Raw genomic sequence first — 25,042 nt, 5'->3', positions numbered from 1 at the left:
TAAAGAAGAAACAGGACGTTTGATCGGGGAAGCAGCTTTCCCGCTGCGGCGCCCGTCTTTCTTCTCCGAGGAGCTGGAATAACAGCAACAACTGACGAAGACGGGGGACCGAGTTGCTTTCGTGGAAAATGTAGTGTCGGTCCCCGCGTTTCTCTTCGCCGTCATTTTAAAGCCGAAATAAGGCCAGCAGATGAAGAAGACAACGAGGTCGAGACAGAAACCGGATTCGCTAGAGGAGGACATCCCCAGAGACGACAACAAACCGGGGACGCTCCGAGAAAGACAGAGACAAGAGCCCTCCGAGTTCAGAAGAAAGGCTCCTCTTCTTCTTTCGTCTCTGTTGCTCCTCTTGCTCCTCCTTTGTTGTCGTCTTCCAGTGGACACAAAGTGGACCGGACGGGACGGGATGGCCGACCGCCCGCTGCAGCCTGCACAGTGAGCGACACGGCGGCGAACGGGATGGCGAGCCCACCCAGCCCATGTCCCGTTTCATCTTCTGTCCATCGTCGGGGGGGTCTTGTTCCTTGTCATCCCTGTCGTTCGCTCTCGCGCGCAGTCGGCCCCGCGGCCCGGCCAGCCTGGCTCGGAAAGATTAACGGCGTCCGGCCCTTTTCGGCGTCCTTTATGCCGTAATTCCGGGTAATGAGCGAGAGCTGCTGCTTCCGAAATGCGGCTCGCCCGCACTGCCAGAAAGCGTGGGTGAGGCTGTGGCACGGTAGCGCGGGTGCTTGTGCGCGCGCACGAACTGCGCTTTAGGTTCGAGCGAGCACCGCTGGAAAAGTTTACAAGGTCTGTGTCCGTGCAGAGACGGTGAGGGGTTGCTACCCTGGCCGCCGCCGCCGCAGCCTCCGCGAAGTTCCCGGTCTAAATGTAGAAACGAGGAGCCGCTGGGATAGGAGGAACGCCCATGGCGAAAGGTCGGCTAAACTGAATTTACTGCTGATAGCCGTGCTTGGAGCGGTTTACTTTTTCGAAATCGTTTTAATTAACTGACGTCAGTATTGATCGAATGAGGTGGCGCGTTTCCAAGACTGAGGAGGGTAAGGTCATCCCGGATTGAGGGGTCCGCCCTTCCATTGACCCGCACGCGATCGCACGCCACCCGTAGAGGTGTTTAAACAACGTATTCGTGCGGGTTTCAATCTGAAACTCCGCTCTTGAAGATCGGATCTCCGCGTCTTTGTAGTGCGTCTACTTTAGGTCACGCTACGTCCCCGCTGGTACGGTTATTCAGTATTCCACGAACGGAGCCAATGTTCAGCTGTGGAATATCGGCTTTCTACTACGTTTCTTGTAAGATTATTATTGAAGTCTACAGAATATTGTTGGAACATACTTTCCCGACATGCGGGCGCAGTTAATAAGGTCATAAATTGACCGCCAAGCACGGATATCACTTCAACTTTTTTTATCCAATCGGCGTATTGGAACCTATAGCCATAGGATATCATTGTTCAGTATTCTTATGTTTTGGCTTCGTTGACATCGTATCTAAACGACACTCAGGAACTTATACAGCTCACAAAATGCACATTTTAAATTGAACGTTGCTGTTCCTTTTGTGCGAACCCACTGCTTTCCTACGAGCCTCGAGCAACAAACATAGCAACTACTGCTCATTGGCAAGTCATGCACACCTTATTCCGTTTCACTTTAAGTTGGACCGAAAGCCGATGCTACGATACGATAGAAGCAAACAAGAAATGTTCATCGTAATCTCGCTCGTCGGCTTTGCGCGTTTTTTGTCACCGGTTAAACCAATCCCGCACAGAAGAAAGTGGAGCGCCGTGACAATTCACTTTCATTCATGGCTTAACCGGATTGCAGCGGTCGGACCTAGAGTGAAACGGAGTATGGCGTAAGGCTGAAGCCTTCCGAAATGGCCAATAGATATTAGTTTTATATACCGTACGCTGCGGCGTAGCCTCCTATATACGGACAAAGCTTGGCAGATCGCCACGAGAAGCGGCTGCCAAAATGGAATAGGTGGAGCGGCAGAAAACGGATGAGAGGAGAGCCACGTGACTGACGCCCCGCTGCGGCGAGACGCCGAAACGTAGCGTCACGCCGTTGCCGCGAGACGCTGCGGCGAGACGCGAGGACCGGAAAGTGTGATCGCCGCTGCGTCCAGATTCCCCGAGAAATGGCTCCGAGATTCCGTCCAGATTCCCCGAGAAATGGCTCCTTGATGCTCTTTGCTACCAGATCCTCGCGCTCAAAATCTGCGACCGGGCACTCTGGCTCCGTCGTCGAACTGTCAGGCTCTGTGAGTGTAAATGAGGTTATGGCTACGGAAAGCCGGCCCAGCTTGCGCGTGCTCAATTCGTGCTTCAAAGTGACGGCACGAGCTCCCGCTAGCAAAGCGAAGCTCTAGCGTTTGGTCTACCATAAGTCCCTATAATGTCTGTGGAAACGCGTGGCAGCGTGGAAAACCGTCCGGGCTACAAAACGACCTTTTGTTTAGTTGACTGTCAAAAGGAATTGTTTTGTGCGCTTGTAGGTCTAGGCCCTGAGTGTTTTAACACACACGCACCGCCGCACATAATCGACTATTCGCAACTTTCACGGCTTATAAGGGGAGCGCTGGTTCCTATCAAAATGGCCGTCATATAGATGATAGTCGTAGAACAACAACAGTACGAGGTAGGGAATGCGTCGCGTGAGTAATTCTCATTCTGTGAAATACGAGTGATATGAGAGCCTTACCTCATACTTCCACGTCAGGAAGGCGTAAGCAAGCGCCTTTATTCTGAAGCCGGCCATCCACCAGCTAGGGAGTGCGATTGTCAAACCTCAATACCATTATCGCTGAAAGCTTCGAATTAAATTTGCTAACTCGCGAAACGAGTGCGCACACTCAGGCCGCGTGTTAGCAGTTAGCAGGCCCGCCTATCAGTACAGATTACCTCGATTCACTGTTGCGCAAATGCACCAGTAGCGTTCCTTATACTACTGAGCGGTCGACTTTTAGCGGGAACACCGGAACGTGTGGCCGGCATTCCGCGCTGCGCCGGCTGATGTCGCCCATGAGAGCTTGGCGCAGACGCGTTGAGCAACAGAGGCGGTGTGTGCCGCTGGTCGTCTGTCACTGCACGCTACGGCGCAGGTTCAGTGAGCGGAAGAGCGGGGCAGTAGCAGACGATGCGCGGCACGCAGCCGCTTGTGGTGCTCACTGCGTCTGCCCCAAGCTTCCATGGGCGCCAGCTAGAGAGGTATGATAATGTACTCTAGAGGTTCCGCTGAAGCTATTGGTGACGTGCGCGACCGAAAGCGTCGCTGTGGTCAACCTTCCACGATTGGCCCAAAAGCTGATTATGACGTCGGAAAGGGTATACCAACGACGGAAATAAGAGGAATGAAAGTACTTTAATTTCGACGGTGTTGGCAGTGTTGCTTTGAGAGCGCAATGATTTCAGGCTTCCACCATGCTATTTACAAACACCATCGAACTTGTTGTTTGCAAGGTAATGACGTCACAAGGGGGAACCATATGAGGGCGCCACCAAAACATCTCGCCGCTAATAGTGTGCTGTTGCAAATGGAAGAGGCAGCAACCGGTCGAAAACTGACTGCCGGTAATGCATTTCTACGAGGAAAGGATGCATGTTTTTTTTCTGCGCTTGATTATAAGAGCAAATATTAAGAATAATGATAACGTTGTAAATAGTTTGGAACATTTCGCAATCAGGTAAACTAAAATATTAGTCAGTTACAGTGCTTTTTTGACAAATTAACGTCATTAACCACACTGCTAAAACAGCTTCATACATGCACTTCTGTGCACTATCGGGCACTACTAGCGACAGCGTGGTGTCGGCCTTTTTCTGCATAGGGGTTTTACTTACCAAGCCAACGAACGACACGCGAAAAGCCAAGAGAGATGGCAAGAACTACAAAGCAATACTACGTTAGTTACTCCCTCTCCATGTAGACGATCAAAATAAAGCAAAGGACAAGTTAATGAAGTCCGATTTGCGATAAGTAAGTATTGCCTTATTCTTTCTGCTCGTGCATGTGTGCGAAGATGGGTGTTCTGCTTTCAAAACATCAGCCGCGCGCTCTAAATCTTTGAAAAAAGAGAGAAGCCAGAAAACAGGCGCCCAATAAAAGATGCCCGGCATAGGAAATAATAAAAAGGGAGACCTTGTACTTTATTCTTTGCGTTTTGAATGTTTTCAACCAATCGTAAAGATCCACGACGGGGTCGTTTTTATATTTATGACAGGACTGGGGCATATTAGCTATGTATAGGCATCACTGAAATGCTAGCGAGCCTTGAATGCACTCTACATTTCCTTCGATTGTTATTTTGCTTAGATTCGTCACTCGTGTTTGCAGAAGCTCTATTGATTAAGAAAACTTACTGTAACTAAAGCAATTATACTTTTACAATGTTAATAAAGGTACCATACTATTCTTTTCGAGCTACATAACAAAAGTTATTCATGTCATTTTTCGGCGAAGAGACAATATGCATTTGCGTTTTCTCATAGGAACGCACAAAAGCACCGCAAAAAAAAGAAAAAAAAAAAAGACTGATTGCTGTTTGCTTAAGTTTGCATCCCGGAAGTCGCATAGACACTAGCGCCATGCAGTTGAACCGCTAGCATATATTATAATAACTCTATGGCGCCAGCAGTCGGCGCAGCGGGAAGCGCCCTCCACGCGTTCCGGTGTTCCCTAAAGGGAACACCGGAACGCGTGTTCCTGTTTAGGGTACACGCGTTCCGGAGTACCCTAGACAAACGGGTAGAGGACCACTCTACCCGTTCGAAAAAGTTGTAGCCACGTAACATTCCAATGAGTTGAACTTTGTCGTCTCCGAAGTTATGTGCAATCAAGGCGCAGAATCGGGAGCCTAGTTCCGCAAAATGCTTTACTTGCACGAGCATTCGCGCATAGAAGGCGAAGACATTCTCGTACCCGAGTTTTTGTGGTAGACTGTACCAGTATTGGATATAGCCAGTGTTATTGAACATTATCCGTCTGCCATGTTCTTTTCTGACGTAACTGAGCCATGTGTCCCACGCGTTTGCGAGACTGTGATAAGCGGAATGTTTAGTTAAAAGGGGACGCACTGTTTGTGAGTACGACACAAGTGATTCGATACAAGCCCGATTCCCAAAATGGTGTCATTTTTCTTTTTTTTTTTTTCTTGTAAGCAGCATGATGCTCCGGTTGGCGCACCATGCGTATAAGCACGCTCAGCATTCCATTGAGAGGTTTGAAACTGCACTTGCTTCTCCGCACGGATTGAGGCATGGCCGAAATCGGATGCCCTCAGAGGGTATTCAATGGCGGCCATGTTTGAGTTCGTGGCTGCAGAGCGCTTCTTTCACGTGCATCCACACCACCTAGAATGACGTTCCTGGCGGACATACAAGGCCGGTACGCACATAGATGGCTGCTCTACATCAACGCAAGCTGAAATAATTATGCAGCACTGACTTGAACGTGACCTAGCACTGATGCAGCGCTGCATCAGCGCACTATCAACAATTGTGGGATGTTGCTAGCTACCAACACAGGTACCGATTGAGTAACCAAAGGGTTGTCTCAACAGCGGCGGCGATCTCAAAGGAGCCGTCAAACCTAGTAGCGCGCGGTCCCCACATCTCCGCGGTAATATAGACGACGTTTAGGGCCACATTACCGCGGGTCGGTTCGATTAATTACCTCCGTCGGTGCCAATGATCGTCTACCTTGTCTCACTCTCTCGAATATAGCGGAAGGAAGACACACGTACCAGAGTAAGGACAGAGTCCAAGAGCATTTATTAACACACCCTTCTATATGAACTGCAATGTCCCCATCCAAAATGCCCCCCGCGTCGGCAAGGTAAGAAAAGGTCCTTACCTGGCCAGACGCGGGGTTCCGGAGAGCCAAGACCGGGGAAGCATCGGAGAAGTCGCCGACACACGTCCGATCTCTTTCGCGGTCACCCGGACGAGTCCCTTTCCCGAAAGCGGGAAGACAAGAGGCGAAACCTCCTCGCCGGTCAGCAGTGATCCGCTTCCGAGCGGGGGAACGGAAATCGGTCCCCCCGGGAGAGAGTGAAAGGAGAGCCCCCCAAGCCAGGCGGCCCTCCGCCTCACGAACAGGTCGGAGCTCACGGCGAAGAAGGCCGAGCGTTCCGACCCGCGGCCGTTATCACAGCCATCGGGGAAGGGAGACCAGAGGAATCCCCACACAATATAGCGATAAAGTAGCACTGTGGTGTATGTGATCAGGCCTTTAGTGTGAGCTCGTCCTGACCATTCGTATATACTTGTAATCGTGATCTGTGGGCACAGTAATCTTGTCGCGGATGGAAGAGAATCGAGAAGCATAATACTGAAAATAAAGGATTACCCGGCAAACTTCTGAAAAAAAAAAAAAAAAAGAAACGAGCATTGAGAAAGCCGCAGCGAGCGTCGAAAGATGCATCAATAGGGAGTTTTCGTAGATCGTTTTCGCCGTCCCGCAGGGCCCTCCGCAACCCGCTACGATAGCGGGAACTCCACAGTCAAGGCTATCGGCGCGCAGGCGCAGTAGCAACTTCTTCGTTGCGGAACGCTTTGCGGAGGAGGCAGCGCGGTCTACGAAAACTCCCTAATAGGGAGTTTTCGTAGATCGTTTTCGCCGTTCCGCAAGGCCCTCCGCAATCCGCTACGATAGCGGGAACTGCACAGTCAAGGCTATCGGCGCGCAGGCGCAGTAGCGACTTCTTGGTTGCGGAACGCTTAGCGGAGGGGGTAGCGCGGTCTACGAAAACTCCCTAATGAGTGCTGGGTGTCGGCGGGAGACCTTGCTAGCGCGAGGATTTCTTACTCGGCAAGGTCATGCTGGGCTCCTTATCTACTTTACTCGTTATCTCGAACATTAGGCCTAGAGTCTTCGAGCGTCGAGCTTGTGCGAGACTCACTCGGCTAGGCCATGTTCGCCTTCTTATCTGTTAAATCCTATATCTCGAACATTTTTCGTAGAATATTTGAGCCTCGAATATTTAAGGTAAGAGTAAACCCGAATCCTTTAGAAATGTGGAGAAGCGTTTCGTCTCGGCCATGCAGGCGGGAATATCTTCTCTGTCAGAAAGCAGCAGCTATGATGGGTTGACAGCGCGCGCCCGACCGCAATAGACCTTTTGCTAAACTACCCAAGCATCAAGAAGCGTGCTGTGATTGTGGTTACACACGCTGCACGTTCTAACGTCTGCCGCAACAATTGCTCTGTAACAAAAGTAAAACAAGTGGCGCTTAACTGGTGCTCTTGTCATCGCCTGATTTTAGGTATTCACTTAATTTTTTATACCGATAAGGCGAGCGCGTGCAGCGTGTGTGTACCAAGGTTCCTAGCATTGTCATTGGTGCTTGCGTAAGTTGGAAAAAGTTATATTCGTGTCCAGTGGGAGCCACTGGACGTCTACCTATGGTGATCAGTAAAAAGACCCTATAAAGTGCCCTTAAACCGTTCTGTGACTCTGTAAAAACACTTTAGAAATGGTATAATATACCGTGTTTAGTGATAACAAAAAGCTTTAGAGGACACCTAAGCACTTTTTGTAAGTTGTGAATGCGAAAGCATAAGTGTGCGATTGAACGCCGATGAGAACTCCTTAGAGTCTTCGGCGACCAGAGGAGATGAAGCGGCCGCAGCGCCGGAGGGAGTGTGGGTCGCTACATGTCTGAAAGCAAAGTGTAGAGCACGTGATACATTGTCGCCTCTCCCCCCCTCCGGGCCTGTGGGGCGGCCGCGCGAGCGCCACCCTCTCCCTCTTACCGGCGCTGAGAGGGCTTCTTTGTGGGGTGGCGTTTCTTGGAACTACGCGTCGCAGCCATTTTAAAATCCGTTCTGCGGCGGGAATTTCTTTGCCGTTCTTTCGCTGTTAAGGCACGGAGGAAATTTCTCTGCCGTTTTTCGCGGTTACAGACAACGCTGGCTCCGCTCCATGGGACAGTTAATGCCTTCGCATTAATAATGAAAGAATCAATCAAGATAACCAAAGAAATCATCTCAAAGTGGGCAGAAGCGAGTTTGCTTCCAAACAAAATGTTAGTGAATATAATCTAATGCAGTTTCCCTTTAGCTCCTGGTCGTGCTTTGATCGTAGAACCATATAACTAAAAATGATACCCATAATAATAGTAGTTTGGTGAGAAGACTGACAATCTATAGATACACAAGAGTTGATTGTTTATCCCGCGTGTATTATTATTATTTAAATCCTGCTATACCGTTTCTAATTATTTTGGACGCAGAATCGATATAAATTTACAGTGTTCCTCTTAGTGCTGTTTATATACAAGGATAGGCAATGAGAGACGCCGAGAGTACGAGTGTCCTTTATATGTTGCACGCGTTGATTGTTGCCGCGCCATCTAATACAAAACATTTTGTACACACGAGAATCGAAAACTATTTGCGCGTCCAATTGCATCGATTCCAGTAACGCACAACTGGCTCAACGCTGCCGTAATCGTCGTCCTGAAAACGCACTTGTTTTGACTTTTTGTTGAAAAAAACAATCACCGGTGCCTAAGCTTTTTTTTTTTTTTTTTTTTAAATTTTGTTTGCTGGCATCTTTACCCCACCAAAGTCGACTCAAGTCCCGAGAATCGCGCCTGGCCATCGCCTTTCCCGATCTCCGAAGAGGCACGCGTGGAATGCGCTTTCGAGCCGGTCCTCCCTAGGGCACATTCTTCCGCCTTGCCAATCGCTTCTATTCAACGACTTCCGGAACCACTTCCGCAAAGTGTCGTCACTTACGAACACGCACACGCGTACATTTGAACGCACACACACACACACTGTCTCCCCAGACTAGCTTTCGTCGAGCGTTTGCAATGGACAGTTCATTTATTCCTAGAACTTCTCACACTTCCAGCGTCCTTCGCCTCAGTGGGCTTACATTTCTTCGAGCGAGGAAGTTTACGAGGCTTTAATGAAATTTTTATTCAGTGTACTCTCCTGACGTATTCGCGCGGAGATTTAACACCTACCCGGAAAGGCTAATGAATAATTACATTGAGGAATTATTAAATTGGTGCAGGATGTGAGCTCATTAATTGTACTGCTTTACGTCGCACATTATGAAGACATCGTTCATTTTATAACGGAAAGACGAAAATTTCTTACGTAAATATTGGATGACTTACAGTTATCATGGGTTTTATCACGGAAGTGATGATCACGGCTGTGTACTGCACTTCGCACATAGCGCGCGGAGTGAACCCGATGGCGCGTTGGCCATTTAAAGTGACTGTATAATTCAGTTTTTTGCCGTATCGAACTACGATTTACTGTAAAGGTGCATGACAGTACTGTTTTCCTTTAAATAAAATATAAATTTACCCAATTCAAAAGTCAAAAAGAGGGTTTTTTCACAAAAAAAAACAAAACAAATCCAGGTAAGTTTTTTTTGGAAAGGATCAAATAACACTTTTGGCCATTGTGCCGCTTCATACGACTGGAAAGTGGCTAGAAGGAAAATTGGATAACATTGCGTTAGATTTTATCTCATTCATCTTGCCCAAATAAAGGACGCAGTGACCTACCCTGTAATTTGATGGTTGAAATACAGCTAGCCCGTGACCATAAAAAATGTTTTAAAGCATCAAATGTTTTTTAACGTTGCTCCCCAGACCCAAATATTGTCCACCCATCGATGCATTTTCCTCTAAAGATAGCGGGCAAATTGATATCACGAGACCTATACACGAATTCAGTTCCTTAGCTAAATTTATCCGGATAGCTGATGTCACGTAATCTGACGTCACGGGACATACAGACCAATTTGAATTCCCCGCTAAATTTGACGAAAAAATTGCGTCACGTGACGTCACCTGTCGTCATGTCACCCATGCACCTTGGGAAAATAGACAGCACGTCACCTGTACATCAACTCAACTTAGTTTCCCCGCAAACTTTAGGGGGAAAATCCACGTCTTCTGACCAAAACATCAATTCAGTTTCCCCACTACATTTAGCGGGAGATTGACGTCACGTGACCCATACACTAATTCAGTTAGCCGCTAAATTTAGCGGAAAAATTCAAGTCTTGTGACCTAAACACCGATCCAGTTTCCCCGCTAAATTTGGCGGGGACACACCAATCCCCTCACCAATTCCCTATAATTCATTTAATGCGTTATAGAACTTTGAAGGTGAAGGTCGCTGCCAATTTTTTGTTTCTCACTTTTTTTTTTTTTACTAATGGTAAACTCATCCTTTGTTATTTAAAAAAAAAAAAAAGTGCCTCACTTAGTCTCATTTTTGCGCAAAACTACATTGCAGTTTCTTACGAAATAAATTCATACGGTTCGTGCAATGAGCCAACGCGCCACAGGGTTCCCCGTTCTGGACCGCAGTAAAAGCTACGGAGCCGATCGCGGGGATTTTCCTCGCGTCTCAAGGGTTGGCCACACTGAACACCACTTTTGTCGAGCACGATCAAAATATTAATCGCCGTGGGTGTTTACGAAGTGAAAGTATATAATAAGGTTGTTAAATTTGTTTATTTTCGATTTTAGTGGCATATTTTGACATACATCTCAGCTTCATGTGGAAGCGCCTGGTCATTTTTTATTTGCTTTAATATTTACCGGCATGCTTGTGGCCGCCGATGTTTGTCCGTATTTCGAATGTTTGCTCCTTACATGAAGGACGTGGTGTGGTTGGTTTTACTGATCGTGCTGGTGTTGGCTGAAAGTGAGTCCTTTGCAAGATAAACACACTTCAATCCTGCGCTGCCTAGGATAACGCACGCTGTCAAAAGTTGTTATAATAGTAATCAATCAATGAATCAATCAGAGTGTATTAAAGTGTTCAGGAACAACCAGTAAATGATAAAAAATAATAATAATTTATTGTCACCTTAAGTAAGCGGTTCTTCTAAGCCGTTAAAGGCTTGTATGACTGAACCCGGCACGTCGGACAGTCGAAAAGATCTAGAGCGTTTTGTACAGCCAACAAAGCTTTGGGAAATCCGGCAAAAAAAGCTGAAAAGCGAGAAAAAAGAAAATAACGCAATACAAAGACCCAGTTCAATCATGCTTGGATGTGGGCTTGTTGGTTAGGCATTGTGATGGCTTGCTGCGCTGCGTAGATTTGTAGTTTTAATTTTATCAAGTGCGTTTTGTTTTGCATCTACGCAGCGCAGCAAACCATCACCAAATCCAATAATCTTAGCTTTCGGAAACATATGATTGCAGCCACTTTTCAGTTTGACCTTGCTTCTGATTCTGATCAGCTAACCAGAAAACACATTAAAGCCCTAGCTCACTCATGTAAGACCGGCGCATCCTTTTGCCATACCTAGTCACACTTTTCACCACATTGAAGTGGGGAGAAAGACAAAGAAAACGTACAAGCTTATGGGGGGAGGGGGGCATTAAAGCTATCATTCGAAAAGTTTCAAGGAACTACCGTTTCAATAAATAAATGGAGCAAAGACGGCATTCGCACGTCTCTGAAAAAGACATCACTGGGTGAGAAGGCAGAATTATATGCGACGCTCCGCAAGATTTTCTTGACGATGCTCTTAATTTTATCCCGCAAAGACGCAGTGCAATGAGCGTTAACCGTCACTTTATAATGTAGAACGCTGTAGACAAGTGCACGGACTATTATTTTTATTATTTTCTTCACATTCAAATGAACTAATGTTTTCACATTATACATCATACAAGCCACTTTCCTCAATACGCTGCATACATCTGCCATATGTTTATTCCAAGACATATCATATTCAAACATTAGGCCCATATATCTGTTTGAATCCGCCTATGGCACTGGTGAGCAGAAACAGGGTTTACAGCCAGAACCGAGCAAAAAACAGGGGACATTAAAAAAACAACAACCAAGTTTTAAGTTTTTTTTTTAAAGTAGATAAGTTTGGTTTTGAAGACTGTAAAGTATGCACAGCCGTGCAGAAATTAACATGCCGTGAAACACGTAGATTGTCGTCCGCGTATTGGAAGACTCTACATCCAACAGCGACAGATTCCAAGTCATTCACGTAAATATTAAAAAGCAAGGGTGACAACACCGAACCCTGAGGAACACTGACTTTAAGAATCTGCACAAAACTGTTGACTTCATTTACAGAAACTGCCTATGCCCTTTTGTCTGACAAATTTCTAACAGTGAATGAAACGGACGTCATAAACCGGACTTAAATAGCTTTCTTTAAAAAACCTCACGGTTGACTGCATTGAATACTTTGCTTACGTCTAAGAAATCCGCGCATGAGGACATGTTTTCATCGAAAGCCGAGTATGCCTTGCCGGTCACGTCATCTAGAAGTAACTGCGTGCCACTTCCCAAAACAAACCCGTGCTGTCTGTTAGACAACAGCGAACATTTATCGATGAAATTAATCGCAATTTAAAATATGTGTTTCTCAAATTACGTGTCAAAGCACTGGAAAAATGGAGATTCGATGGTAATTTTCTATCTTTTTAGAATCGCAACCCTTAAAGATTGGCCTTACAACCGCCGTCTTTGACTGATCAGGATTGACACCCAACTTGATAAACCTATTCATCATGAAAATAATCACATCTTTGACATGTTTCAATCTTCGCTGAAGGCACCCGACAGTCATACTATTTATACCAGGTGACCTGGCGGGTTTAATGCTAAAGAGCGCGGAGCGCAGCGCAAGTAATCCTCGTTCACTGGAAAAAGGAAAGCAGACGTTTCGTTATTTTCTATAACTGTTGCTGGATCTGCCATGGCCTGTGGAAGAGCAGTGAGACTTGCAAAAAAATATAATTGAAACGTTCTGTAACATTCATGAATTTGTAGCGGAAATTACGTTTTATCACGTCATCTATTGATGTCTTAGAGTTGGAACCTCGCAAATTGTTAACAAGCGACCAGATCTCCGCGGCGCTACCACCCGCCTTTGCAAAGTTTCCTTTAAAATATTGCCGTTTGACCGAACGAAGCAAAGCGTTATCTCTGTTCCTCGCAAATTGAAATTCAGAACGTGATTTGTCGTTAGACGGTGCTCGACGACTACGGGCCCAACGGTAATCTTTTTGTTTGATTACGGCGATGACTTGTTCGTTCAACCAGGAGTGATTGGATTGTCGTTGCTTAATAGTCACGGTTCGTTTTGATAAATTGGTAAAGGCTTGATAAGCTCTGGGAAGTTGGCATAAACATCAAACTTAAATATTGACTCACGGAATGAACCCCAGTCATAGGACGAAATTAGGCGGTGGAGTATTTTATGATCGGCAATTTGTATTACTCGCTTCTTGAAACTATCGGACATGTCGTCGGCAACCGTTCGAGACTGGAATCTTATAATCTTACAATATAATGATCTGCCAGTTCCTGAGTGATTTCCAACGACATCAACATTGCATTTAGAGCTTTTACGCATACGTGATAAATTGTTGAAGATACCAATTTATTTACTATGATCTCTTCACTTTTAGGAGAATTAATGACGCATTCCACGCCCTCGTTAGTCACTATGTTAAGATACTCATTTACCTCGGGGCTATCCTGTTTCATTGCGTCTATGTTTAGATCTACAGTCAAGCCAAGCTTGAAAAGCCAAGCAGTAATAATAATAATAATAATAATTTCACTAATACTGACACACTAAAACAGAACCACAACCACCAAACAAAAATGCCAACGAATAAAAAAAACATGAAAACATTAATAATAATAGTAATAATAAATAATAATAATAATTCTCATGAAAATGATGAAGGGAAGCCGAAAAAAAAAAAAACCTGAAATGAACAGCTTTACAAGCATTCAGCCCCTTCAATGGCAAAACAGACGGCAGCAAGAGAAGCAGGACTCAATAGTCTTCAAAATCATAAATTTATTGAATGTAAAGGTGGCAGCCAGAATGAAAAAAGGCAAAAAGATGCACCGCTGTCGATAGCTCGAGTTTGGAAACATTATCCAGGAAGCCGAGAAAACGAAACAGTTTCGCCTTCCTTCGCATTTGTCACAACCATGATTATTCGTTTCTGTGAATACGTAAATCGTTGTCGGCTTTCTTCAAAATATGCCTAAGTTCTTGATCTAATTCTGAAGCAATTACGGTAGTTTAGCAAGGCCCGCAAAAATGCGAAAATATAAGCGTCCCTGTAAAGCGTGCTCTGCCTTTATATAACGTATGTCGAGGGGAAGCATAACCCCGGAAAGCGCTTTGGAATTTAGGTGCTGCTCATTCTCTACTATTTCAAACAAATAAAAAAATAAAAGAAAATGTACGATTATATATGATCCCGTCCGAAAGAAGATAAAATGTTTCGCCGGAAGTGCTTCTGATATGAAAGCGCCCCTTAATAAATGTCGTTCACCGAAGGCTTTATATCTTCAGTTTTGTATCGGGAATACCGTTTTATTTGCGCTTATTTGTTCCCGCTGCTCGAAAGCAATGAAAATACATACTAAACTAGGCGTAATATATTTGGATATTGCTGAAGAGATAACCCATGTTCCCTTTTGGTAGCGGCACAACTAAAAAAAAACGATTTACGAAGAAACAAAATATTAATCCGTTTCCCTTGAAATGTACCCCTTTGGCATCTTTTCTGGCTTTAGCATTAACTTTGTTCAGACACCCTACATAAAAGAATTAGGTCAAAAGGTGGCGCTCAATAGCTGAAAAACTAAATCCTTTGACTAAGGGGAGAGGGGGGTTGGCTTTGCCTAAGGAATGACATGCGATGTTTTCTGATATCGCATTCTTTCTTCATTTTTTAGGAGGCGGGGGAGGAGGAGGAGGAGAGAAAGAAAGAAACGCAATTTATTGAGATGATTTTTTTATATTTCACATAACTCTGCTAAGTCCATTACGAATATTTTACTTACATAAATATACAGTGCGCTTTTTGAAACGCGGGGCAAACCACTCCTTCAAAAACCAGGCATCACACACACAAAAAAATTGATAATCTATCGTCTTCTGGCAAAGGCAATTTTAAAAACTATAATAACGTTTTATATAATCAGATTTTTAAATACGTTGGAATGACTAACTTTTTAATTAGTAAGTCGAAACATATCGTTTCAATTAGCAACCTCCTGGGCATCATCGAAGATGACTAAATCAGCGCACTTTACAAAAATATATGGCATGCGGAGCATTTTACGGCGTACAAAAAAAAAACACAAAAAATACTGCATTTCAGCTAATTTTAATATTTCAGTTTCCTATCAAAACGCATCTCCGCGGAAGTGGTCCTGTTCCCCCTAGGCCAAAGCGTGCGCCGCCACACATTCTTTGCACGACTGAGATGAATTCGAAAATCAAAGATTATTCTTGCATTGTCATATGAACAGCACAGAGTTTTATTTCACCACCTCACACCACACTTCCTTTTTTTTTTTTTTTACAATGAAGTAGTTCTTGCTTTGGGCAGGGCTAGCGGCCCCGGAGCGCTGGCGCAAAAAGGTGCTCTGGCGAAAAACCAAAACCTAAAAACGCGTCCAATGTGAGTGTTTTTTTTTCTAAGGTAAGCCGAAAAGGTTCTGACTAAAACCATACCTCCGAGTTCACTAATTAAGACAACTAAACTACGCAAAAATAATTAGAAACCTAATTATACCGAACGTTATTAATTATTGTTTTACTAGTCCATCTGGCAGAAACCGATAGGGCATCAACCTTTCCTTGCGATGCGTACTTTTTGCGAGTGCAATTTGGCCCATATTTTGAGAAACGCCTCCTGGAAAAATAAACCGGTAAGACAGTTAATTGGCAGCGTGCTACACCTAAGGCTGCCGCGTCGCCCCGCCTTGGCAGTTGGTTGGCGGCGTCACCACCGATTGTTTCCGCATTACGTCGCTGCCCACTCCATCCACCTCTAAAGCGACCACGGCGTCTTGGCAACGTGTGTGCCTTCCCGCGTCCGTGTTTGTCAATCTCTCTCAAAAGTAAATCTTTCGCGCCTTCGCATTTGAAGACATAGCCGCGTCCGGCGTTGCTCGGTATGTGTTCTAGCGTCGTTCGACCTGCGCAGTTGTAAGCGACAGCTCTGGCAACACACCGCCATAGTTTTTGATTACTGCTGTATTACGCCAACACGACGCGCATGTGTGTTTGACGGTCCATGGATTACAACGCGGCGACATTAACCAGTGCCAGTGATTCATATAAACTACATACGTATTTTTCGCTCAACATTTTATCAGATTGCTCTTCGGTCGCTGTCGAATCAAGCAGACATATTTGGAATGAGATTATCGTGGCTGTTTTCGTCAGCGAATGGAGGCGATTTATGCTGTCGATTTCCAAGTCGTGTGTAAAACAAGTTAACGTGGACTTTGGACCCCGAACGTTTTGTACAGCGCTGTGCTGAGGTAAGCTGGCACCGATTACAGACTCTACGGTCGGCTGCTAGGCACGATGCCTATCCGAAATTCTTCAGTTAGGAGCCGCATCACCATGGCGCCACCGTCTTGTCGCACGCTTTCCATATGTGCCTGCAAACAGCAGTAGTGAATTTAAATTAGAGGTTATTTTACAAAATAGGTTTAATCTTACAAAATTTGAAAATGCAGGTCTGTTGCGGCGAGAAAGAAAAACTGAAAAGAGCATCATTGGATATTGAAACGACAAACGCTGAAAGAAAAACAAAAACGCCGGCGTCGGGCCCACAATCAGGTCCGGTGCTGCTATCGAGTGGTAGCGCTTTATGTTGCAGTCCGGAAATGCGGCGACTGCGACTGTCTATCACTTATGGCGCGTTTACTATGGTGGATTTGCGGGCGGATCTGCACAGACGGAAAATAGATTTTGGAACCGGGTGGCGAAATCGGCTCGTCGCTGGTAGATAATCTGGATCAGTCCAGGACCCATATCCATTCTTCCGCCAGCGACAAGTCGATTTGGCCACCCGGTTCCAAAATCTACTTTTCCGCATACGCAGATCTTCACACGAATCCGCAAGTGTAGATGCGCCATTAGACCATCAGAAGGTAATCTTCGTGCAATTTAACTTTCACTACATCGAAATTTACATGGCGAGGTTAACCCCGGAGCCAGAAAACATATAAAGGCAAATGCGATTGTGCAAACTTGCCGCAAACATATCGTTCGCGCTCGTCGCCTGCTTTCACTGACCTGTGGTTCCATCTCTCGATGGAAGCACCAAACCATCGCTCGGCTTGTCCGTCTCGGTCGGCATCCTGCGTTCAAATGTTCAAATGGGATGTTTTCGATTTTACCACGAACAGAGGGACGTTTCAGAATTTCGCCATGTAAAATCGATTACCAAAGTACACCCCTTATTAATATTTTAGCTCGCCAAATGTCGGCTTGGAATATTCCAGCCCCTTTATAACGGTGAACCGAGGATAGCACAATATTAACGAGCCTAAGTTTAACAGAAGGAGCAATTCAAACCACGGAGAGCGTTTGCAATGTAATGGCGAACCCCTCTTGCGCAGATTGGTCGCAAGTGCGCATCCATCGCGCCGTCGCGTGGAGAAAAATGGGCGGAGGGTCGAGACGCTTGCAAACAATCACCGCGTTCGTAACCTCCTTGCAGCTCACGTTGATTGACTCAATAGTCTTGAACGGCACTTCGTTGCCACGTCTTCCTCTTCAAAATTTACACTAAAAGGTAGAACGGGGGAGGGGAGGAGGAGGAGGAGGAGGAGGAGGAGGAGGAGGAGGAGGAGGGTGAGGAGGAGAGGGGAGGGGGGCGAGTGCCGGCACCCGTCATCAATTTTTACCGCGATCATAAAACAGAGGTATCTCGACATCACCCGTGGCAACGACTGTAGAACGTGAGAGTCATCTTTTTAAGTTAGCTCTTTTTGCCAAGTTTTTGTATAGAGATGACTTTCAAACTTATGCAACAATACTTATATACCGGTGTTAGAAAGCGCATAAAACGATAAATAAGTAATGAAGTTAAAAAAAAAAACACGCGTGCGCAAGTAATTTTGCGTGCATAAAAACAAAATCGCTCCCGAGGGCTCGTCTCCATCCGATGGGATACCGAATCCAACCCAACTTTCACCTGAAGCATACCTGTTGCGCAAACTTTGCTATATGCTTGGTTTTCTTCCATATGCGATTCCAAACATTTTTTGTAATGCGGAATGGTGTATGCTGCTTTGTTCTTGAATAAAAAAGATATACGATATGAAAAATCAAATTGTCTAAAGAAAGGCCTGTAACGTTGAATATTGGACGCTATAGCATATTTCTTTCTCTTATAGCTGATTCCTCCGAAAATTCGCTTGATGTTCAACAGCTTGAATAGTATCGTTTTGCTGGTGATAAGACTAGCTTTTTGTTTCTGTCTCCTCGCTTTTAGTTTGTACATAAGAGACACACATGTCATCGTTTTATGTGCGTTTCTCGAACATCTTGCGAGATTTAAAATATTTGATTATTAGCTTAATTATTCTGAGTACCGCTGAAATACGTGTCTGATATTCCTGTATATTTTGTATATACGATGCTTTTTTGAACAGCATAGAATTTACAAACATGACTTAAAAACAATACCTGACCACTTGAAGAATTCAGCCTTCGCACTCATGAAAGGTACATTTATAAATCCGTACCTGGATCAGTGAGCTAAAGATTAATTCAATCCTATATCCAAATACATCTAATTATGAAAGCATACAAATTCATTGACAGGAATAGCGGTTCGTAGTGTCAGACAGAAGGAAGAAAGGACAATTATTATTATTATCATTATCATCATCATCTGTATACTGATAAGAAGTAATTGCCTTTGTGTTTTAGCCCGTCAAGCTGCAACTTTATTTCCCCAATCCCCCTGTCACAAATCTGCCGGTTATGAGGAAATAAAGCTGATTGATTGATTGAAACCTCGTTCATCCTCTAACGAGGTGACATTAAGGGCAATGAACATAAGGCTGAATGTAACACAGACACTTAATCTTCTTTCACAAATCTTTTTTTCGTTATTGGCACTACTATATTTACATACGTCACCATCTCGTTCCTCGATCTAGTTTTCCGGTCGTTGTAGATGAAATATGCCTTCGATTTAAATTGAGATTAACCGCACTCGGTTTTTATTATTTATCATCGCTTCAGCCCGTTTTATTCAATAAACGCGCTTCTCTAACTCCTAATACCCTCCCCTGATCGCATCCTTCTCCGCGTAAACAGAAATGAAAACATGCACGAAACAGAACAAATAGAAGCGGAAAAGACCCATCCAGAATGAATAGGTCCTCTCGAGAATGAGGGAAGCGGTGGTTGGGGGAGGCAGAGGACAGAGAAAGAGAGAGAGGGGGAGATCTAACGACCAAACTTATCGCCTCCGGTCGCTGCGGCCATCGGGGAGTAGGTCGATGAAATATCGGGCGACACCGCCGGCCGCCAAATATCCGCCAGCGTCCAACTCCTCGCCGACATCGGATAATTAAACACAGAGTCGTCGTCCGCGCTCTGCCGCCGCCCCCGGCAACGCAAACAATCCCCGAAAGAGATAGTCGTCGTTCCGTCCTCGATTCTCGCTTGCTTGTACGGGGCTAACGAATTAGCGAGGAAGCCTCGTCATCGGAGAACCGATAGGACAGTGCGCGCGCACCGCCACCAACGGCCCTGTCTCATCAAGAGCCCGCAGTCGTGCTCGTCTAGCGGCGAATGGAGCTCGTGCTCTAGCTGAGCTCTCGCTGCTTGGGAGTACCTGGGACGACGAGACACCGAGGACATCAGTCTAGTCCTCCGCTCTCGCGCTCATCGATTGTCAATTACGGGGCTTATTGCGAGGTCGATCGCTGTCGAGGTCCGAGTGCAATCACCGGCTTTCTTTGGCGACCGATTTACTTGTACGGGCGGGGGACAGGGTATCGTGTGACCGGCGGCTACGATTAACTCGAACTAACGAAGCCTACCCGAACATATATGCGGGCCCGAACTGGGCATTGCATCTGGCAATAGTTACGACTTTCATTTTTTTTTAGAGTTGATATTACTTTTCGAATATTTTTTTTTTTTATTTGCACGATAAAATAGTGCATTTCATTTTTTTTTAAATCTTGATTTGATTTGCGTTTTTTTATTTAATTACTTAACGATTGCTTTTTCTACTCTTAGCCTTGAGAGTAAATTAATTAAATAAAAATGAAGATAAACAATATATGGTATGTAGTAATCACGTTGAGTATACTAAGTGTTCCACAATTCTCCGGAAATATTCGATTTTGCAAAAACTGCGCGCAGCAAAAAAAAAAAAGAAAGAAAAAAAAGAGAGATTTGATGTCGTAATGGGGCTTTACCAAGGTGCCATTAAAAAATATGCGCGTTTAGTATAATTTGGTTATCAATTACTTCTCAATAATTAAGTTTTTAATTATTGATTTTTGAAGACATGGTTTGACTTAGAAACTGAGTGCGAATCATTGAGAACTACTAAATCCGCCCACATTGCAATGATATAAGGAACGCTAAGCATTTTACGGTGTTTCGAAAACGCGCAACGTGAGTGCGCCGCCACGCATCGCACAGAAGTGCGTCTTCACAATGGCACCGACGTCAAACGGGCAAACCTCATGTAGCTGTTCGAAGGCTTTCTTATCTAGCCTCTTCTACGTGCGATTCCTGGTGGCGCCCACGCATATTCCGCATTTTTACAACTGGGAGCGAGATTTCTAACACGTAAATATGTTGGGATAAAAAAGAAAATTGAAAGCTCTAAAAGCGCATTTAAATTGAGCTTGCTTTTTTTTTTTTCTTTTTGGAACACTTTAAAATTTTTTTGTGTTTTATATCGTTGTAATGTGAATGAATTTAGTAGTCTTCTATGGTGCCCAGAAAGTTTATAAATAAAAAATGTTCTTAAATGCAATTATTAAATAAGTTAAGTGCTCGAAAATTATAATTGACTTAATTATTCCGGACTATATTAATTTTTCCACATAAGCACGTGGGCAGAAAAAAAAAAAAGATAAATATTTTCTTTTTCTGTGTGTGATGCGTAGTTTTCGCAAAATCTAATTTACCGGAGTTTCGTGAAACAGGCTGTATAAATAAATAAGCATAACGATATAAATAAATAAGTGATTAAGTAAATAAATTGTTTTTAACCTCACAAGACCTGATCTCGATATACTTTTGTTCCGAGTTGTATGGGCGTTATTCTGCTTTTTGCGTCGTCTGCGGACGAGTTATTTATGGACATTAGCGTAACGTTAAGCCTAATTAGCCGACTCTAAGCTAACCTTAAGAGGCGTCGACACATAGTCTACACCTATAGGATTCATTTATTTTCTGTAAAGCATGTTTTTCACAAGTTCTGAGTCATGCGTGGACTCTGACCATTGGATCCTTTTCGTTCGTTTGTTTTTGACACAAAATGTAATATTTTAAAGACAAAGAAAAAAAAAAACCCTAGCAGGAAGGGGACTGCCGACTCTGTGGTAGCACAAGCCAGCATTGCTTTGTCGGGCACGATATGACCGCTTGTATTCGATAAACAAACAAAAATGATCGAAAAATTAATTTCGTTGGTGCGAGTTCGCTCCGGATAAAGCCACCCCCCGGATGTTCTCCCGCTTTCACCTGTTCTATCGATCGCCAATTGCAAACCGTTCAAAACAGCGGGCTCTCGACGCCTCCGGGGTGAGAAGCGGATTGGGAGAGGGAGCGGGTGATGGGGAGGGGGTGGGGGACGAGAAATTGGGGGATGTTGTTCTTCCGCGCGGATGCCAGCAGCGGGCGCATTCGAGTGTCATTCGGGATATAGCCGCTGGCTGTTCATTACAGGAGGAAACGTAGCGTGGCGGACATGCATTTCGGCCAGTCTCTAATCCGGGTCCTGATCAACGCCTAACTAAAAAGCCCGTAATGGAGAGCTGTGCTGCTGAGGCTTGTATGTTGACGCGCAGGTTCCGCTCTGCTGGAGACGCAGATGAGGATTATCGCTAGGGTGTGCATTTTCCGGTTTTAACCGAAAAACACCGGTGGTTGGATATTTTCGCCCTGGTTAAAACCGAAAAACACCGGTCGTTGCTAGTTTCCGACCTAGCGAAACCCTTTCCCCGTAGAGGTTCGTCAAACGTGTTATCTTGTGGATCTTGCATTCTTCCAGTGTTTATTATATATGTGGCTTGCAGGTGGCGTCAGTCCGCCCTCCTTTCTGGGGGGCAAAAGCGTCTAGTGAACGTAGTGGAAGCTAAGCTCTCATACGCCTTTCCCCCATAGTGTCTCCCATGGCCCCCTTTTGTGGACAAATTAACGCAGTGGAGGGTAGGCTCTCACGTGCCTTTTCCTCATTGTGTCTGGCCAAGTGATGTCGGTGCAAGCCATGTATTTAGAGGTTGCTGTGGTTTTTGGAAGACACTGCCAACGTCCGTGTCGTACAGGAGCGTGCGTTTTCACAAATGCGGGTTGCGAACCGCAAGGAACGTGCTGCCATGACGGCAGCACGTTCCTTGCGTGTAGATGCAAGCATGAAAGTATGCTTGCATCTACTATAATAACCTAGTGTGAGAAATGGTTGCTTCCTAGAGAAGAAGTGTATGAACTATGTGAATAACATTGGAAATCTTTGTCTGTGATCAATCGCTTTTTTTTCACCGATAATCACCGATTTTAGCCTCGTCGTGAGACGTTCCACCGAAATACACCGGTGTTTTGAAAATAAATAAACACCGAAAAACATCCGCCGATTTTTCTCACAAATAAACACCGGAAAGTACACACCCTAATTATCGCCCACGTCGCGGTGGTCATACGTATATTTGAGAGATATTAGATATTAATCTATCTATCTATCTATCTCTCAATATATATATATATATATATATATATCAATTAATCAGTCAGTCAATCAATCAATCTTTTTTTTTTGTACAGTGCCCAGGATGGGCCTTGGTGCTGGTACACTGGTGGGTAAAAATACATTAAACAAAAAAAAAAGAAAAACAGAAAGATAATGCACTACACACTATACATGGCTCAGATATTGATACACGATTTGTTTCGTGAGAATAAAAGAAAAAAAATTGAAGTATAATATTAATAAGTAGAGGTGTAAAACTAAATAATAATAATAATAATAATAATAATAATAATAATAAACTTGTATTCAGGACACATTCATGAAAGCATACAAGAGTGCGGGGGCAGTCAAAGCCAACAAATGGCTTGTGTGATGCCGCCCAAAAAATTACAACAAAAAAAAAAAACAACTGATATGTCCACGAAAAAGCAGTGTAAAGTTCGTCACACAGACATCAGTAAAACAGATTGAAAAACTTTAGGATGTTCAAAAACTGAATCAGTTATTAGGCACATACACACTGATACTAACAAAATATGCACACGCTAGGCGACATCTCATCCCAGTAGGTGAAGTCTCAGCATTCTCTTTAGTTGACGCAGTGAATTCGCTTGTAAAATTTCAGAAGGCAGATTATTAAAGAGTTCAGGCACGTAAAATTCGCGTGTACATCGTCCATATCTTGTTCGGGCGAAAGGTATCTCGAAAGTCTCTTGAAAACGAAGAGAACGAAGAACAACGTTTTTTCTTTTGAATTGATCTGTCCAAAAGTATCGTAAGATAACAGTTTGAATAAAAAGTGTTCGGAGGCAGGGAAATTGTAAATATTGAAAGAGATCAGTACCATCGGGAAGTTGCATGCCATAAGAAACACTTTTCAAAATATTTTTTTAAAATGCAGTCAATTTTCTCATGCCAGAAGCCGGAACAGTTTCCAAACACCGTAACGCCATATTGTAACACACTATATGCAAGAGCATGGGTGACTAGTCTGCGAACTGAGAGAGGCATAAGTGATTTTGTATTATATAGCAGACAACAAGTACTCCTTAATTTTTTACAGAGGGACGTGAGTTGAGCGTTCCAAGTTAAACCGCAGTCAAACAAGATTCCTAAGTACTTTACATTACTAAGTACTTTATAATAATAATAATAATAATAATAATAATAATAATAATAATAATAATAATAATAATAACATTTTTTGTATTCCCGAGCCCGACCACATCGGCCTTATGTTTGGTGACGAATTGACGAAGAAGCATGTGGTTTTGACGCTGTCTTCGTTCAAACATTTTTAGTCCTAACGTGTGCTAAAGGGGCGGTGCAACGATTTTCAGACTTTGGCCAATTAACTGCGAAAATTATTCTGTGCCCCCTATGGAACGAAGAACAGAAAACCGTATTTGCTTGCGAGCGCTAGTTTTTCTGTAAAACAATTGAAACAAATCAAAGGTCATAGTGCCTCTCAACTCTCCACGTCGTCTTTCGAGTGACATACTCTGGGGGATCACGTGGTTTTCCTTGGGCTCTCTCTTCAGAGACCCCAGCCGCTACCTCCGCGATTATGGACTTTTAAAAGATTAGCGTCGTCAAAGGTCGCGGCGAACGATCGACACTAACGACGTTTCGCCACGGAGGTGATGGCGAGTGTAGCAGCGGAGGGGGACAGGTTTTGTTCACTTCCACATATCCCCCAGTCTACGTCACAGATCAGTTCCGTTAACCACCACAAGCGGCTGCAGAATGGCAAATATCTTGTTTTCTTCTTTTGCAATTACGCACCGGAATAGCAGTTTTTCGGGCAATGTGACGCGTTTTTGGTCAGTTGTGCTTGAATACACAATATAAAAAATACAAATTGCCAATTCTTTCAACGCTAGAATGAATCGTTGCATACCCCTTTAAGACAAATTTTCATGATCTTTTTCTGCCCGATATGAGTCTACCATCTCCGCAACCTGTCATGCATGCTGCTTTTTTCTTCATGACATCAGGTCTCTGTGCACTATAAGTTGTCGTTTTCTCGCTTAATAACCAATCCTCTCGCTTCTATTTTTGGCGTGCAGATCTCTGCGAGACGATGGTGTGCGGACGTGGGCGGCAGTGTGACGTGAACGACGCCGGCGAGGCTACCTGCGTCTGCCAAAAGTCGTGCAAAAAGCGGAAAAAGCCCGTCTGCGGCTCGGACGGGAACTACTACATCAACCACTGCGAGCTACACAGGGCCGCCTGCCTGTCGGCCAAGGCGATCACCATCGACCACAAGGGAAACTGCGTCCGTAAGTGTCGGCCAAGAGCTT

The 25,042-nt window shown here is 44.5% G+C and overlaps 1 protein-coding gene across 2 annotated transcripts in view; it reads left to right on the top strand.

Moving 5' to 3' along the window:
* The window catches only part of LOC8052150 (follistatin-related protein 5), a 380,338-nt gene that overhangs the window by 319,735 nt on the left and 35,561 nt on the right, over positions 1-25,042 (top strand). For both annotated transcript variants that reach the window (XM_042292459.1, XM_042292458.1), the window contains exon 4: positions 24,809-25,021. In XM_042292459.1, the coding sequence (XP_042148393.1) occupies positions 24,809-25,021 (213 nt within the window). The remainder of the gene's footprint in view (positions 1-24,808; positions 25,022-25,042) is intronic.

Source organism: Ixodes scapularis, unplaced genomic scaffold (assembly GCF_016920785.2).
Source record: "Ixodes scapularis isolate PalLabHiFi unplaced genomic scaffold, ASM1692078v2 PGA_scaffold3__209_contigs__length_174095766, whole genome shotgun sequence".
NCBI classification, from domain to species: domain Eukaryota; kingdom Metazoa; phylum Arthropoda; class Arachnida; order Ixodida; family Ixodidae; genus Ixodes; species Ixodes scapularis.
The sequence above is the reverse complement of the archived record's forward strand: the minus strand, read 5'-3'. Positions and strand labels throughout refer to the sequence as shown.